General features: G+C 52.6%; 1 protein-coding gene across 2 annotated transcripts in view; it reads left to right on the forward strand.

Annotated features, from left to right (window-relative positions):
- Positions 1-17,776, forward strand: part of TBCD (tubulin folding cofactor D) — a 176,604-nt gene that overhangs the window by 128,307 nt on the left and 30,521 nt on the right. For both annotated transcript variants that reach the window (XM_027081141.1, XM_027081142.1), the window contains 5 exons: positions 1,877-1,950; positions 3,464-3,581; positions 4,883-4,943; positions 6,250-6,272; positions 12,269-12,300. In XM_027081141.1, the coding sequence (XP_026936942.1) occupies positions 1,877-1,950; positions 3,464-3,581; positions 4,883-4,943; positions 6,250-6,272; positions 12,269-12,300 (308 nt within the window). The remainder of the gene's footprint in view (positions 1-1,876; positions 1,951-3,463; positions 3,582-4,882; positions 4,944-6,249; positions 6,273-12,268; positions 12,301-17,776) is intronic.

Below are 17,776 nucleotides of genomic sequence, written 5' to 3' on the forward strand. Positions count from 1 at the left end.
TTATCCATTCATCTGTCCATGGATACTTGGGTTGCTTCCACATTTTAGCTGTTGTGAGTAATGCTGCTGTGAATGTGGGTGTATGAATATCTCTTCGAGACCCTGCTTTCAGTTTTTTGGGTATACACCCAGAAGTGGGATTGTGAGCTTAAATAGTAATTCTATTTTTAATCTCAGAAGCCATACTGTTTTTCATAATGGCTCTACCATTTAACATTCCCACCAGCAATGCACAAGGATTCCAATTTCTGCAAATCCTCACCAGTACTTGTTATTTTCTTTCTTTCTTTTTCTTTTTAAATAGTGTCGATCTTAATGGGTGTGGGGTGTGAGATGGTATTTCACTGTGGTTTTGATTTGCATTTCCCTAATGATTAGTGACGTTGAGCATCTTTTCATATGCTTGTTGGCTATTTGTATATCATATTTGGAGAAATAGTTCAAGTCCTTTGCCCATTTTAAAATGCAGTTACTTGGTTTTCGTTGCTGTTGTTGGGTTGTAAGAGTTCTTTATATATTCTGGATGTTAGTCCCTTACCAGATACATGATTTGCAGATATTTCCTCCCATTCTGTAGGTTGCCTTTGCACTCTGTTGCTTGTATCCTTCGATGTGCAGACGTTTAAATTTTAACGTAGTCCAGTTTATCAGTGTATATAGTTTTACTTTTGCCTGTGCTTTTGGTGTTACATCCAAGAAAACATTGCCAAATCTAAGGTCATGAAGCTTTTCCCCTGTGTTTTCTTCTAAGAGTTTTATAGTTTGAGGTCTGTCATTTAGATGGTAAATATAATATTTTTAAATACAGAAAGCTTATCCTCAAAGTGCACTAATTAGAGGATAAGTGTAACTAAGCCTGTTAGAATAGCTGCCTCCTTGGCAACTGTGGGGCTTTATCTGCTCTGAGACCCGATCACTGAGCCTTCAGAAGTGGCTTCCTGAATGGGCTCTTAGCACATGAGACCTCCCTGCCTTGAAGAGCTGGCTGTTTTCTGTTGGAAGCAGACCCCTAAGCTGGTCTGGGGGCATCGAGAGGCCCGGTCATACACAGGAGGGGAAGGATCTCCTGCCCCAGCATCCACTTTCATCCTCCAAGTGCTTCTCTCTGGTGCTTGTGTACTTGGAACGTATAATGATCAAAATGCAGATGCCCCCTTTTGCATGTTTCTTCTTTAATATCGTTATCATGTTCTGTCTTGTTCTGTAGTCCTCCTAATTATTATTTTAAGGAAATGACTACTTCCTGTTCTGTCTAGAGCTCTTGGCAGTGCCCTCCTGACTTTTAGTGCTGGGACGGGGCTGGGGGGGCGTGGGGGAGGGTGTCAGCTTCACAAGTCGCCCTCAAGGTTTGATCAGACCTGTCTGGCCCCTGGCAGGTTCCGGAGGGAACTCCGCTTCATTAGCCCGTCCTGGGGTCGTCCTTCTGTTCTGTGTGTTGAGAATGTAACAGATGTGCGTTGACTGGAAGTGTTTGCACTGATGTGATGTATGCCTCCTGTCTATTAGCGTGAGCCTCACGAGCTTCCCTCCTTTAGCCCTCGATCTTCCCAGTGGTGGTTTCACAGGCTCTCCAGTACTTGCGTCCTCTGCATCCCTTGGGGTGCAGGAGGTTGGAGACATACTGTGCCATCCAGCGCCATGCAGATGGCAGCTGTGTCCTGACGGGGACTTGCATGTAGTGCCTCCTCTTGGTGAAGTCTCTCTCCCTCATTTGTTATGAGCAGAGGTTCTTACTTGCTTGTTAGTTTGTGTTTGTTTTCATAGTGTTTGACTAAGTGGCCATTTGACAGCTCCGGTGCACTGTCCTCTCTATAATTGAATAAAGCCAGAATCCTCGAAATGAAGGACTAACAGTGTTCTCTGCCCCGCCCCCCAGGGCCATCAGGGAGCTGTCGGCCAAGGCACTGCGGAACCTGGCTCAGCGAGCACCCGAGCACAGCACCCGTCATGGTAGGCGCTCCTCCTCACACTAGCACATGCGTGTGCACCACGGACACATGCACGAACACGCAGCAGGAAGCCCCGGAGGCCCCCTCACTGATTCCAAGGCCTGGGGGTCTCTCTCTTGCTGAGAAGGCTTTGAAGAACTTGTCTGTGCTTCATCAGGGACAGCACACAAACCAGGTACCATGGCCTCTGGGAGCGCAGGTGCTGTGACCACTGAGGTGTGCGTGTCCCCAGGAGCCACAGGATTCCTGCGCCATCCCAGCAGGAATCGATGGATCTGCTGCACACTGTGTGTTTCAGAAGTAGCCTTAAAACAACAAGTGAAGTAACTCATAATGTAACATATTAAACAGTGAGCTGCTTCCCTGGGGCTGCAGTGGATTTGCTGACTTCCTGGGCCAGGCCTGAGCGCACTTTACTCAAGAACAGAACAGCCAGTCTGAACTGATGACACGTCCTTATCATTAAGGAAAGAACCTGTATATGTTCCATCATGTTTTTTCCACTTGGAATAAGTAGGCATCTGATTTTAATTTAGGGAACAATACACAAATTTCTCCACATTATACTTATTCCCACTGACATTTATTAGAGAAGTAACTGTTGGTTGGATCATGGTTCTTCATTTGGAGTTACTGGTTTTAATCACACACTCTGGGATTTTAAATGAAGATTTGGGGCATGTTACCTCCTAAGGGCCCTTTCAGCTTCGTGGTCTGTTAATTAAGCTTAATGTCAGGAATCTCACCTGGTGTTTATTTTCCTTTTATGATAATCCTGCTGCCTGAATGAAGGGGACACTTTCTTCCCAGTTCAAGAGTGCTGACCGCCCCAGGATAAGGGATTTCCCTGATTCTTAAACACTGACCGCTACCAGCTGCCACGTCTGAGCGCCTGTGTGGGCCCTCTCCTGGCAAGGACGCTGTGGCCTCTGCCCGGCTGTGATTGTGGTTCCCCCTGGGTGGTGGGGCTGGTGGGGCTGGTGGAGCAGAGCCGCTGTGGGTGCGGCTCCTTGTCTGCGCTCCCTGCCAGGCTGCAAGGACTGTCTGACTTTGCTTTCTGTCCCCAGAGCACAGGCGTGGAGGCTTCCTCTGCTCTGATCGGGAGAGGGCGAGCTCTAGGCTGAGGCACCGTGTGTTTGCTGTAGGGTCCTGCAGCCCGGCCTCTGTCCTCCCTGCCCCCTGGGCAGAGCCCTGGCAGCCCCTGAACAGCAGGAAAGACCTGGAAAACAGTCTCTTTTCCTTCTTCCCTGCTGTCTGTTCTCACCCTGGGTCACCACCCTGTGCCCGGAGCCCCGAAGAGCATGTGCTGTCTGGGGGCAAGTGTCATCCTCGTTCACATTCCTGCTTGCTGTCCTAGTGTCTGCTGACAAAGTCTGGCATGTCAGAGACTTTAGTTTAGCCTTGGTTGTGAGATAATGATCCTGACAGAGATAACTGAGTGGGTTTGTTTCTCCCCTGGATCCTGAACCCTCGTGTCTGTCACCCTGTGTGCATCTCCCATGTGTCCTTTGCAGTTTTCCCGCGTCTGCTGTCGATGACACAGAGTCCAGACCTACACACTCGGCACGGGGCTGTGCTCGCCTGCGCAGAGGTCACCCACAGCCTGTACACACTGGCCGTGCAACAGGGCAGGTAGGAGCTGGGTCACAGCTGGGGCCCTGTCCACGCGCCCCTTCCTTTGTGCCGGCGGCATGGTCTCCAGGGGCCCTGTGCTCCTGACGACGTCTGTCAGTGGTCCCCTGTCCTCTCTGGGGTACCCCACCTCTCTGAGCTTCTCCTGTCACCTCGCTCTTTCTGAGGTAAACAGATTGTAAAAGCAAAGACACGTTTTCAGAGTTTGTGTTGAGTAGCTCATATATTCAGTTTTCTTTGTTCTTTTATCACTTTCAATAATTTAAAATACCAGAGAATATAAATTTAAAAGTGTCTACCGGGAGCCTTTTCTGCTGGCTCAGTTAGTATAAATAACGATAGACACGCAGCTTGGGGTTGCTGAGGTCTGAATGTTGAGAATGTTTTGTGAAGCAGCTGCTTCGTCTTCCTACTTGATTTTCCAACTGACTTTTCCTCAGAGGCAAAAGCTCAGAGCATACTGTGATGTCTGTGCTCTGGTTCTTGGACTCCAGCTTGGGGAAAACTGTATTTTAAGTGGCTTCCTGTCCTTCGAGGTGATTTCCTGGGGACACAGTGATAGCAGGTCCGAGTTGACCCTGCTTCTCTCCCCACAGTCCGTTTGAATGACATCAGCGAGGGGGTGAAATGGCACCTGTGGGCTTGGCCGAAGACCTGGCATTTATGGAATCCTCTCCTGGTGCAGCTGTGCAGGACTCACCTAATCCCCTGGCAGTGCGTGTGACAACACGTTTCCCCCCAGGGAAGGCTAGAGAGACCGGCCCCCGGGGGTTTTTTGGGGGCTGGTCGTGTGGGTTCTCTACCTGCCATGAACCCAAATCCCAGACTCCCAGAAGAAATCAGGTTTCAGCATAATCCACGTGGTTTGTGCAAACAGTCTGGGCAGTTAGGGAATGGGGAGAGCCCTGCAGAAATCCAGGTTTCTGGGTGCCGAGCAGGCCTGTCCAGGGCGGCAGTGAGGCCACTGGCTGCAGGGCCCTGACCGCAGCCTCAGCCGCTGTACTCTTTTCCAAAGCAAGTCACGGGGCGCCTGGGAGCTGGGCTGCTCCCCGTCCCAGGGCCGCAGATTCTTCCCGAACATGGGGTCCCCGCTCTCAAGCAGGCGCCTCATCACAGCCCTGTCTCTATTGTCTGCTAACCGCTGACTGAGAAGGTCTTCCGTCTGCACCCTTGAGTGGATGTACCTTCAGGGATGCCCCTGCAGGTGCTTGTGGGCTGGGAGCTGGCGGGCTACCAGACCTGCATGCGTGTCTCCCTGACGCTGTCCCAGGACCTCACACGTTGTGTTTGAACTCCCGCAGGCCCGTCTCGGACTTCCTAGACGAGAAGGCCGTGCAGGGCCTGAAGCAGATCCACCAGCAGGTCAGTGTGCAGCCTCTGGGGCGCCCCTCTTCTAGGTCTCCTGGTACCTGGGGCCTGCCTGCCCCCAAGCAAAGCCCCGAGGGTCAGTCCTGGGGCTGTGGTGCAAACCCTTGGGGTGAGCTCGGGCTCTTCTGTGTGGCCAGGTGTCCTCCGCTGGACATTGCACAGCACCCGCCTCTCATCTAGTCCTGCTGTGCAGCCTGGCCACCCTCCTCGCTCGGGCGCGTCCTCACGCAAGGGCGGGTGGGCAGTGGCACACAGAACAAGCACGAAGGCCTTGTACCCCCAGCTGTGCCTCCATGGTGGGGAACCCCGAGTCTGAAGTCACACCCAGGGTTTGTGTATGCACTTCTCTGGGGAGGAGGTGTGTACATTTTTCTGGGTTTTTGAGATTCTCAAAGGCTTCTGTGAGTCAAAATTGGTGAAGTATGAACTGTAGGTCTTAATGTTATAGGATAACCTGGAAGTCACTCTCGAGATGTTAAACGGCTTTACTGTTTGTTGTTCTGAGTAGAGTTTTGTTTTCTTTAAGATTTAGCTCTTTATGTAATAATTCACCATTTTGACGTCTTTCCCTCCTCATCCTCTTGGTGCCGTTAACTTTCTTTTCCATTTTGGCAAAACCGTACCATCTGTTTAGGTGCATTTCTCACCTTTAGAGTGGAGTCTGGTGCTCACCTGACACTGTCAAGCCGGGCTGACGCCGTGTAACGCAGGAGGCGGTTCAGTGCGGGGACCGTCCCCCGTCCTCGGCTTCCTTTTTCTGTAGAGCCTGGGTAATAGTGGGACCTACTTGCTTGAGTTTCTGTGAGAATTAAAGAATGCGTTCGAGAGTTGAGTGGAGTTGCTGGCGCAGCATGAACATTCAGTGGTGGCTGGGATGGTAGTTAGTGGTGATGCTGTGAATGGCTTCTCTGAGTTCCTTGCAAGGAGAAGGACCGTTAGGGTTAGTTTACTGCCTGAGGGGCTGTCGGGGGGGCAGGTCCGGGTATCCAGGCCCCCCTCACTGGCTGGCAACCCTCTTCCTCCCCTCTCTGACCCCTGGTTTCTCTTCCAGGTGAGGGAAGGAGGGATCTGGGCTGTTGTGAGGATTAAATGTGGTAATGCACGGTGGGTCTTAGTGAGGGAGGGGCTTGTTAGTGAGGTGCTCTTGGAGAGTGGAGGGGCTCCATCAGCCCCTCCTGGGAAACGCCCACCTGTGTGTTTCTTTTTGTTATTCTTTTGATGCTTGTTATATACCTGCTGTGTTATTTTTTAAATCCTAGTAATTTAAATAACTAAGTAACTTTCAATTCTTTATTTTTAGCTTTATGATCGTCAGTTATACAGGTAAGCTTTACACACCTGAAGTTTTATGTTTTGTGAAGAAAATATTGGGCCCCTAGTCATAGGTGTCTCCCGAGTGGTCCTGGCCAAGTTGCCTGTGCTTGTCCTATTTGAGGGGGTGAAGAGCCATGAAAGCCTGGTTGGATTCTGAGCTTCACTGACGACGTGGTGAGAAGCTTGCTCGTTTGATTGTGGAGTCTGACGGGGCTGGTGGCTATGGACAGTCCACCTGCAGCAGCGGCACCACCTGGATCTGCCTTCTGCCCTTTGCAGTGGGTCTTCTCTGCCCTGGAGGCTGTGGTCTGCCCTCTGAATGTCGTGCGGATAGAACCAACCTGTGGAGCCTTGGGGTCTGGTCTTTGTCACCGAGCGTGCTGTTTCTGAGATTCACCGTGTGGTTGGCGTACGGTGGTGTGTTCTTCTGTAGTGCTGCGTGGTGGTCTGTGGCGTGTGTGCTTGGTGTGTTTATCCGCTCGCCAGGTGATGGGCATCTGGGTTGTTCCAGCTTTTGGCTTCTTCGGGATAAAGCTTGTGTGAACATTGGCATACGAGTCTTAGTGTGGACGTGTTGCTGGGTCATGCGGTGCAGTGTGTCTAAGGTGTCCTCATCAGCGCTGGGGTGGGGCTGATCCTTGGGTGTGGGGTAGCTCATCACCTCTTTAGTTTGCATACCTGGGGCCTGGTGACCTTGACACCTCCTGTGTGGACTGGCTGTCCTCCCTCTTCTGTGAAGTGACTGTTCAGATCTTTTGCTCATAAAAAAAATCTCATGCTCTGTAGTCTTCTTACTAAGCTGTCAGCACTCTTGTCATGTTCTGGACACGAGCTCTTTGTAGACAGGTGATTTGCCAGAACTTTCTCCCAGACTGTGGCTTGCATCTCGTTTTTCTTGTGTTTTAATGTAACACGGTGCAGGGCAGTGGATGTCAGCCTGTTCTTGTTTGACGTGTTCTCATTTTGGCCGCTCTCCCTGCCTCCAGCTTTCCTGGCAGCCCAGGGCCTGCCGTGACCTCCCCGCCCAGGGTGGCTGGGGCCACACGGGGGCTTCTCTCAGAGGTTGCTCAGGTGACCTCACAGTTAGCTGGAATCACCCTCTGCTGATTTGGATCTGGTCTCAGTCGGTGCTTATAATTTAAACTTGATCTTCTTTAAGCCTGCGTCCCCTGCCTTACTTCAGAATCCCTTTTCGGGATGAGTCTGCCCGTGGTCAGTTTGCTCACTGATGGTCAGACCTGGCCACCTCTCGGACCTCCTTGCGACCAAGTGGGCGCGTAGGTGCGAGCGGCTCCTCTGCATCCTGCAGCGCCTCCAGGATGTGGGCCACGTCTGTGTCAGGACCCTCCGTGTTCTCCGTGGTCTCTGTGGTCTCCGTGGTTGGTGTGGAGACGGGCTGAGGTCTCAGGGCTTTTTGGTGGTGTCTGTTCCCTGTTTAACTGTCCTTCCCTTAGGGGCATCCTGCAGGTGATAAACTCTGCTGAGTGAGTCTCCTCCTGGGTGGGTGAGGCCTGGTGTAGACCTGAACCAATGGGCATGGCTCTGCCTCCCGGTTCCTGCTTCCTGGATGGAGGCCTGGAGGGGGTTCCCATGGGGAGGCCCGTGGGCTGCTCTTGGCTGTTCCACTGATGCTGCTGCTTTTCATCTGTTTTAACAGAAAGAAAGGAGTGACTCACTTCCCCTTACATAAAAACATGTTCATTTGTTTCTGGCGAAATGGCTTGAACTCCACGGGACTAACCAGGGATGAGGCAGGCAGTGAGCTGTGTGTGGACGCCACCGACCACCCCAGGGCCGTTGTGCTTATGTTGTGTGCGTGTGCGGCTTTCTTTGGAGCTGAAGGCTTCTGATGAAATCCGTTAGCATCTTACAAATTCCAAATGCACATCTGCTCTTTGCCTTTGAATTTTCTTTTCTAGTGATAAATCTCAAAAATAAATAGAAAATAACCCCATTCAGTGAGGCCAGTGTAGGAAGGTAATGCATGTGGCCTCTGGTGCAACAGAGGCCCTCTGGGTGGGACGGGCCTGGGTGCCTCAGCAGTGTTTGTTCACGAAGTGTGACTCCCACACAGGTCTTGGCCAGAGGCCCTGGCAGTGACCACAGAAGGGGGGGGGGTCACATGGCCCCACAGGACCAGGCCAGAAGGCTCTTGCCAGGGCTTGAATGCGAGGTGTCCAGTCCTGACCTTGTAGATCCAGCTTAGCCCCATTATTTCCTTGGACTATTTTCTTATTGTGAGTTTGGGGGTCCTCAAGACCACCTTCAGGCTCAGTGGCTTGCTGGTGGAAGGACTCAGAACTCAGCAGAGCCATTATGCTTGTGGTTATGGCTTATTGCAGCAAAAGGATACAGATTAAAATCAGCAATATAAAAGGCCCGCAGGACAGAGTCCAGGATAGGCCAGGCACCAGCTTCCTGGGTCCCTTCCCTGAGGAGTCACGCTGAATCCTCCCTGTGGCCACATGCACAGCTACTGCCACTCAGGGAGGGTCTCCACCACCCCCACCCCCCCTCCCCCCACCTCCAGGCCTTGGCATCCAGGGTTTCCATTGGGTTGAGCTGATTCCCTGTGACCTGAGGCCTCACCATAGATGGCACCAGCGTAGACCTTCCAGCAGGGCCCCCGGCCCAGGTAAACAGAGGATCCTGTCCGGCAGAACCTTCTAGGGGCTGGGAGGTGACCTCCCACATCTGGGACAGAGCGCCAGACCCACCCTTCCTTGGCCCTCACCTCCAGGAAGCGGCCTTGGCTGTGGAAATAAATCCTCTGTCCTTGAAGGGACCCCTTAGGTCTGCCTAGTGCTAGAGTCGTGCGTCCCATGTGCCCTGCAGATCCCTCTGCACCGGCAAAAGGATTGGAGCATCCCGTAGGTTCTGAGAGGCTGATGGGGCTGCCCCGTGACACCCTGGGGTGGTCAGTGCTGGCTGGCCGTGTGGGATTGTGCTGGGAGGACCTCTGTGTGCGGTGAGAGCTCTGAGCACTCGCTGTGTCCAGCAGGTTGGAAGGAAAATTCCCTGTTGGGGAGGGGCAGGAGGGTGAGGACTCCTGGCCAGGCCGCCTGGTGCTCCTGTCTCACTGGGAATGCCTGAACTCTCAAACCCAGCAAGTGCTTCCCATCAGCAGGCCTGGAGTGCTCTGGGGAGCCCTCGTTGAATTTCCTGTGACACTTGAGTTCATGGCAGCCTCATTGCTTGTGATGGCCGCCTCCCAGTCCCTGCATGTCACCTGGCAGTGTCAGGCCCTCCTGCAGGAGTGGTGACAGGCCTTCCTTTGCAGAACAGAAGCGTGAAACTCTTAATCTTAAAGAAATGTGAACTGTGGGTAAGTGGAAACGGCAGCTCACGTAGTCGAGGGAGATGGATCTTGATCTTGGAGGGAAATGTGAGGTGCATGTGGGATTTGTACCAGCCCCATGCTCTGACCCCCTGGAGGGTGTGCTCCTGCCCCTCTGTGAGTGAGCAGTCAGCCCTTGGGAGGCCGCCCGGTGTCCTGGGAGCTGTGGCTGTGCGGCCCCAGGGGTGCCCGGGCCCCTTGGTCTCTTTGGGGCCTCCAGTTGCTTTCTCAGCGATATGAATGACGTTGGGAACTGTGTTCTCTTTGGCAGACTGTGCTCGGAAGTCTTCCTGGGAAAGGGCATAGCAAGGATTGATTTTCTGTAACCCCCAGCATTTTATCTTGAGGGATTATGGGTCTAAATAAAATTAGTGCAGTGAATACCTGTTCACCTTTCCCCCATTATTAATAACATTTTGACTGTTTATTTTATCTCAGCTAGTGTGTGTGTCTCTCTCTTTATATGTGTATCATTTCTCTTTATGGAAAGTAAGTTGCGGGCATGTTGCTTCCTCTTTAAAACTTGAGAAAGCATCAGGGAAGAGCAGAGACTTTGTCCTGTGTAACCATGTACAACCAGTGTCCCCACCACACCCAGGAGAGTCGGTGTGACCTCAGTGACTTGTGAGCGCAGGTTCCTTCAGGTCATCTTCAAATGCTCTCTGTAGCCTTTCCCCTTTGAACTAGGACCTGCTCAAGTTCATGTACTGTGTTTGGTGTTATTCAGTCCCCTCCGTTTTTGTTTTTCATGATACAGTCTCTTTTTAAGAGTTCAGGCCGGTTGTGTTGTGTAACATTCCACATTGTGGGTTTGCTGGGTTGTTCCCTGATGGTTGGACCTGGCTTACCCATGGCATGGCTGGCGTGGACCCTGGTGTTGCCTGTGAAGGGGCTGTGCCATTGCACTTGTCCCCTAGTAGAGACGCTGAGTTGATCCCTGGGTTCAGGGATGACCTCCAGAAGGTCAGACGTGCCCGTGAGCGGGGTGTGTCCCCTTGCAGCTGGCAGCTGACCTGAGGCGGTGGCTTCGAGATGTGTGGATCCCCGGTGTCCAGTGCCTGCCTGCCTGGCCTGAATCAGTCGTCGCTCTGTGGCCTGCCAGAGGGTGACTGGCTGATCCCCTCGTTCGCTTTCCGATTTGTCTGGCGAGAGCAACGTCGCTCCCCACTCCCACCCTGCTCTCTCTTTCTAATGTATCACTATAGACTCACGGGTCCTCCCCGCCCCCCAGTACGTTGTAATCCAGGAACATCATTGTTATTCTTTGTGTTGCTCAAGCTGTCCCGTATTTGACCCACAGGAGCCTGTTTAAATGAACTCCTCTGTCATTTTCACATGATTCACTTAGTCTTTGAGCAATATCTTTTTAAACCTCTTTGTTTCTATTAATTTGCTTTCTGTTCCTGTCTTCATTGATTGCACTCAGTGCAGTTTTTATTTTCAGATCTGTGTTTTTTATTTCTTGAGGTTCCATTCGTGTCTTCCTCATGCCTCAGTCTCTCTCCTTCTCTCCTTGGACATGTGCAGAAACTAAGAGCTGTTCTGACCCCGCGAGTTCATTCCGTCGTCTTGGGTGCTTCTGGGTCTGGTTGTGTGGACTGGTTTTCTTGGAGCTGTGGGTCGTGCTTTCCTGGTAGTTCTGTTGGGTGCCAGGCTTTGTGGTATTTTTGTCGCTGGGCACCGGCTGCTGCTTTCTGGTGGTGTTTGGTTGGTGGGATTGGTTGAATCCTTTCAAGCCCTGTTCTGAAGGCCTGACGGGGCCAGCACAGTCTGACCGGCTGCCGAGGCAGCCCTTCTGCTGACGCCTCGTGCGTGACCAGGCCTGTGCTCTGGCTCACGGGGGCTTCCTCCTGCCCGTATGGGTTCCTGCAAGTTCCCTGCCTTCTCCTTAGGAGCATTTCTCTCCTCTCAGGCTCAGGTAGTTTCTTTTCTCGCATATGCAGCTCGAGGTCAGCGCTGTCTGGGCTGCTCCCCAGCCCCTCAGATTTCAGCCGCCTCGGCCTCCCCACCTTCCAGCTCAACCTCTTGACTCCGCAGGACAGGCGGCTCTGCTGGGCTTCACGGCTATGCCTTGGGCTCTGGGACTTGGCTGCTCCCTCCCTCCTCCCAAGACCTCTGTTTTTCGGCATCTGAACCTTTGTTTATTTCATCCAGTTTTCTATTTATTTAAGGCAGGAGGGCAAACTCGAATCCTGTTCCTCTACCTGGGCCAGGAAGCAGTCTCATAAACTTCCTACCTTCTCCCTGGAGTGTTTCTTGGATTCACGTCCACCAGTTTCCCGTTGTCAGCGTCCGGGGTCAGTCAGGGTCCAGACGGGCAGCATTTCCTCTCCCCAGTCCTGCTGGATGATGATGTCTTTCTAGTGCCTTAAGTTCCTTTAGTTTTTACAAAGTAAGAGTTGAACAGTATTTGGGATTTGTTATATGTGATTGTGTGATGTGATTAGTACCAGTGATTAGAGTCTCCAGTAAAAACTGAAAATCGTCTAGAAGGCGGTCACAGCACGTATCTTCATAAAAAGTAGTTCATACTTCCAACAACAAATGCAGCTATTTAACATCATAATACTTTTTGGAGCCTGAAGTTACATTTGTTTCTTGGTGAGGATATTTTATGTTGTTTTGTGTAACAGGAGGTTTAACCTTGAATGTTTTCATTACTTTTCAGGGGTCTGGGAGGAGAACTCATGAGACAAGCAGGTAGGTCTGAGCCACGGAGGCTGCAGATGTTGGGTTGTGATCCTTTTTTCCCACCATTGAGGGAAGACAAAAAGTCCTAAGGGCATTTACTTCATTGCTTTCAACACTGGGAAGTTCCCTGATGGGCCCCTTTGCAGGGACAAGTGGCGGGGTACCTGGCCTGCACACGGTAACCCCGGGGCTACTTGCCCAGCCCACTGCTTCTCCTGTGTGTGTGCACTCGAGGCTCTAATTTTCAGCTTCTGTGGGTTTTTTTTTTTTTTTTTTTGCGGTAGGCGGGCCTCTCACTGTTGTGGCCTCTCCCGTTGCGGAGCACAGGCTCCGGACACGCAGGCTCAGCGGCCATGGCTTACGGGCCCAGCCGTTCCACGGCATGAACCCGTGTCCCCTGCATCGGCAGGCGGACTCTCAACCACTGTGCCACCAGGAAAGCCCAGCTTCTGTGGGTTTTGATATATTTTAGTAGCCACGGGGCTGCTGGTGGCTGGGGTGGGATGGGTGAGAAGGGGATGATAAAGTTAGGGATGTCACATGTGGCCATCTTTCCCTCTTCAATACAATATTTAAATGTAACTGTAGAGCAAAGAACAGTTTTTAAGATTATATTTAAATGTTTGCAGGGAACTCAAGAGATGCCAACATGTAAATATCTAGATTTCTTGAAGCCTTTTCAGCTGAACCTACTAGAAAACCCAGGACTCTGTGCTTAATCAGGCGCTGGGTCAGTCCTGGCCCCATGGTGGGCCAGGGTCCAGGAGAGCCCCTCACCCAGGGAGGGGGAGGGCGGGTGGGGGTCAGTTGGTGTCGATGTGACAGACGTGCCGTCAGCATTCTGGGGTTGCAGGGGGTGACCACAGAACATGTCTGCTTGGCCAGGGACACGGGCTGGTTGGCACGCCAGAGGGCAGGTGGGGTAGCACCTGCAGTCCTGACTGCGCCTGCCCGGCCCCCTCCCGCCAGGCTGTAGTCATGTGTTGGGATCAGCCCGAGCTCGTGAGTACTCGGTGGAGTCCCCTGGCCTTATCTTCTGGGCCCTTTGGTGCATGTGGTTGTGTGTTTCCGTCCTGGGACTCGTGTCCCCTTCTGGAGCATTCCACTCTGCCAGTTCCCACTGTTCCTTTTTGATCTTCTTCCCGTGCGCCCCTGCCTCTCCCCTCTGCCCCTCCAAGAGTTCATGTCTGCCAGTAGCCACTTGTCCCTGGGAAGGGGTTTACAGGGTCCCTTACTGCTCTCGGTTGTCCCAAATCCTCTTCCTCACAAAGAACTGCTGGCTTTCTTCTTCTGCCCCAGTCCTTGCCTGACTGGGATTCTCAGTTTTGTTAGGAGTAGAGGTAGTGTGCAGATCCTTGCAGGCGCTGCAGAGACAGCCTTGCTGAGCTTCCGGACACTCCCTGTACTCAGACCTTGGCTGGTCTGCAGGCCAGGAAGGCAGTGCCTGGCCAGGCTCTGCTGCAACCCAGCTGCAAGGCCCTCCCCACGGCCCCCCACCACCCGGAGCTCCTGCTCTGATCTTCGTGCCCAGCCTGTGCATATTCAGGGCCCAGTGGCCACGGTGACTTCATGCAGGTCTGGCACGTCACACCTCCGTCCAAGGAGGAGCGGTGTGGCGAGTGGAGTCCCGAGGGAAGGGATGGCCCTGGCCGGTGGGAGGGTGTTGGGGTTCAGAGTGGCCACCAAGCTGGAGAGTGCTGGGCCTCTGGGTGGCCAGGTAGTTCCTTTGTCAGGGGGCAGGGCGTGTGTGGGGTGAGGCCTGGGTAGGACCAAGTACGGGAGCCAAGGGTGCAGTGAGGGCGTGTGGGCAGGGTCTCCCCCAGCCACAGCTGTCGCAGAGCTCCTGACCGTACCGTGGCCTGGCAGCGCACTGTCTGCCCAGGACTGCTCCACATGTCTTGAGTCAGACCACACAGGAGATGCATTCCCACCTGAATGTGGGAAGAAGTCCTGGGCTCCTAGGAGCAGCGTGAGAGGCAGTGTCATTAACAGGCCAGTCCGCCGTGCACAGGCTTCTTGTCTCTGCCACTGGGGACCGACCGGTATTTGTGACTTGACGGCAGACAGGAGTGGTGCTGCCGGGTCCAGAACACAAGAGGCCCGACCAGGGCCACGTGTGTGGGTCTGTGTGTGGGCGCACAGACCTTTGAGGGGCAAGCCAGGGATGCAGGGTGACTCCAGCAGTGCAGACGACGGGGCCCCTCAGCAAGAAGGGGAAACGAAGCCGGAACGACTTCACGGGAAGCCAGACATGTCAGGAGAGCAGGGGTTGGCTGAGTCAATGAGCTTGAGGACTCACTGTGCACTGCCCAGGTTGTGAGCAGAGATACCTGGGGCTGCCCTCCTGGACCCACAGATGTCAGAGCCAAGGCCACCTCGGGTACAGAAGGAGGAACTGGGACGGGAGGCAGTGGGTGGGGAGCTGAACAGAGGTCCCTTCTAAAAGCGGTCCAGATGCTCGATTCTGGACGAGACCTGCGGGGCCTTGTGTCCCGGTTCATTACTGTCGAGTAAGGCACAGGCTTCCCTAAGGTGTCTTCAAGGGATGTAGTTTGCTTTTGGTGATTCTCTTTATGAATGTGAGGAGGGAAGCACAGACATGTTGTAGAAATCCACAAAATGGCACTAGGAAAGCCTGATTTCAGTTCCCGAGATGATTCCTAGTGGAACTGGCCAGTCTCAAGGATCTGAGAGGCCTCACCTTGTTTACGGATGGACTGCTGGTGATTCTGTGCAGGAACCCCCGTGCGAGTCCCCGACCACATGCACGCCTTGCTGAGGTCTGGGGCGTGAGTGGACAGGAAGGCCCGAGCCTGGTGCACTGGGCCAGCTGACCTCCTGATATTCTGGCCACTACACCGACCCGACCCGGAGGGACCCGCTTGAGGCCCGCGTCTCTCACCTCCTGCCTGCCCTCGGGGACTTCTCTGCTGGGAGGTTCGTTTCCTCCGTGTCAGCTCAGTGTTCTCATGGGTTTGACGGGTGTCGCTTGGGGCATGGACTCTGGAAACATGAGCTGGTTTCTGCCGGCTGACACTCAGACTCTGAGTCGCTCCCCTGCGTGTCATCGACAGCTCGTAATCGTTTCTGGGTTTAGGGGCTTGGCCTGGGGTGGGGTGCAGGGCGTCTGTTTTTGTGTTGAAGCAGTGACTTTGCACAGAAACCATTGCTCGCAGTGAAGAGGAGATAAAAAGATCACCCGTCATCCCAGCAGTTGGGGACAGCCACTGTTTCAGGGATTCCTTCAAGGTGGTTGTTCCTTCCTTATCAGTTCATGTCTCAGGAAGTTGGGGTCATGTTGCATGTAGCCTCCCACACCAGCTGGGTGAGCTGCTCAGGGCTGCAGAGTGCTGCGGCTGCGTCGCCCCGCCACCCGTCACAAACATCGTCAGAGCTTGGGAGAACTGCCTTCTTAGGACAGGGAGCGAGTGCCAGAATGGATGTGCACTCCTGAGCCGTTCCTGGGCCGCTGCCGCGTGCTTCCCAGAGTGTGCCGCCAGCCCGGCAGACAGACAGAAGGGGAGGATCAGGGACTGGCCACCTCGTGCTACTTCTTCTTGGGGACGGCGCTGGGAAGATTTGAGGCTGAGTGGCCACTCCCCGCACATCCTCAGCTGTGTCTTATTGGCTGTTGAACCCATCTGTTGAATTCTTAATTCTTGTGTGTCTGTCTTTCATAATTTCTATTTATCTTTCATAGTATCTGTATCCTTGTCATGGTTTTCAGTCATTTCTTTCACCTCTTTGAACACGATAAGCACAGTTTATAATCTGTCTCTAAAAAATACCATCACCTAGTCCTTCTGTGGTTCTGTTTGTAAAGGCCTGGATGTTGGGTATGAAAAATTACAGCAGTACTTTGAGGCCTAGAAACGTCTCCTCTCCCAGAGAGCCTTTACCTTCGCTTCTGGCCAGACGTGGGGGATTCAGTGCTGGGCTTCAGCGAGCTGACCCAAACTTTACACTTCTAGGGTGTGGTTCTTTGGATTCAAACCCCCCTAGAAGGCCTGGACTCCCAGGTTTGTACCACCACCACCCCTTTGAGGCTCCTAGACGCCGTGGTCATCGTCCTGGATTTTAGTGCCTCCTCCGGGGCCCCCGATACAGGTCAAGGAGAAGCTGCTCTCCTCACTGGGTGGCTCAGCAGTGACTCCGAGCACTTACTGTTTGATTTTAATTTTGTCCAGTGTTTTAAGAACGTCTAAGCTGTGGGGTGGTCTATATTACCTAGTGTGTTCGTTTTTTCAACCTTTTATTTTGAAATAATTGTCAACTCACAGGAAGTTATAAAGTCGGTACATAGAGCTCTTTGCTGCTTTCACCAGCCTCCCCCGGTGACAGCATCTTAGGGTATCACGTCAAAGCCGTGAAGTCAACGTTGGCGTCCTCCCCACTAAACAGACAAAAGACCCCGCTCGGCCTTCAGCAGTTTTCACGTGTGTCTGGGTTTCTGCAGCTGCGCTCACAGGAGTCCAGCCAGCACCGGTGGGGGTGCAGGACTGTCCCCTGCGAGGCCTCCCGCTGCCCCTGCTTCGTGCCCTCCCTGTCCCTCGGGCAGCCACTGATCTCTGCTTGCCCCTGTACTTTGCCATTTCAAGCACGTTGTGTAGATGGAGTCTCATGGTGTCCCCTTTTGGAGGCTGACTTCGTCCATAAGTGTAATGGCCCTGAGACCTATGCAGACAGTTCTTGTGCTCATAGGTTGTCTTTCTTGTCTCCTTGTCTGGTTGCATCAGAGTTTGTTTTAACCCTTTGCCCATTTGGGCTGATTCCAGCGTTTGCTACCGTGAATAAGGCTGCCAGGAACGTTTGCATACAGGTTTTTGTGTGGACATAACTTTTCATTTCTCGGGGATAAATGCCCAAGAGTTTCACTGCTGAGTCACATGGTGAAGTATATGTTTCCTTTTGTGAGAGACTGCCAGACTCCTTCCAGAGTGTCTGCACCATTTTATGTTCCCACCAGCGATGTGTGAGAGAGTTCCAGTTTCTCCACATTGTCACCAGCACTCGGTATTGTCACTGTTTTTAACCTTGGCGGTCCTAGTAGGCTTGTGGTGATATTTCATTGTGGGTTTAATTTCATTTTCTTAACGGGTGGTGATGCTGAACATCTTCTCACGTGCTGTTTTTTTCTTTTTTTTTAACTTGATAAAATAAAGTACATTTAAAGTTCACATGCAGGGAGAATATCCAAGAAAATTATTTTTAATAATAATGAGGCTTGGCTTCTCCAGTCCCTAAGATGTCCTGTGAACTGCTCTGTTCAAAGCAGAATGGCATTTCTTAGGAGCAGGCGAATAGATTGGCAAAATGGAAGAGAGAATCGGAAGTAAAAGCATATGTGGGATTTGACGTGTGACAAAGAAGACGTGTTTCCAGCCTCGGTGAAGAGGGCAGTTTATCGAGTGGATGATGATGTCACCAGGGGCCATGTGGAAGAAAACAAAACTGTGTCCCTACTGCACACATATACAAAACTAAA

Source organism: Aethalodelphis obliquidens, unplaced genomic scaffold, assembly GCF_003676395.1.
Source record: "Aethalodelphis obliquidens isolate GAN/ISIS:26980383/991018 unplaced genomic scaffold, ASM367639v1 scaffold44, whole genome shotgun sequence".
Classification (NCBI taxonomy): Eukaryota; Metazoa; Chordata; class Mammalia; order Artiodactyla; family Delphinidae; genus Aethalodelphis; species Aethalodelphis obliquidens.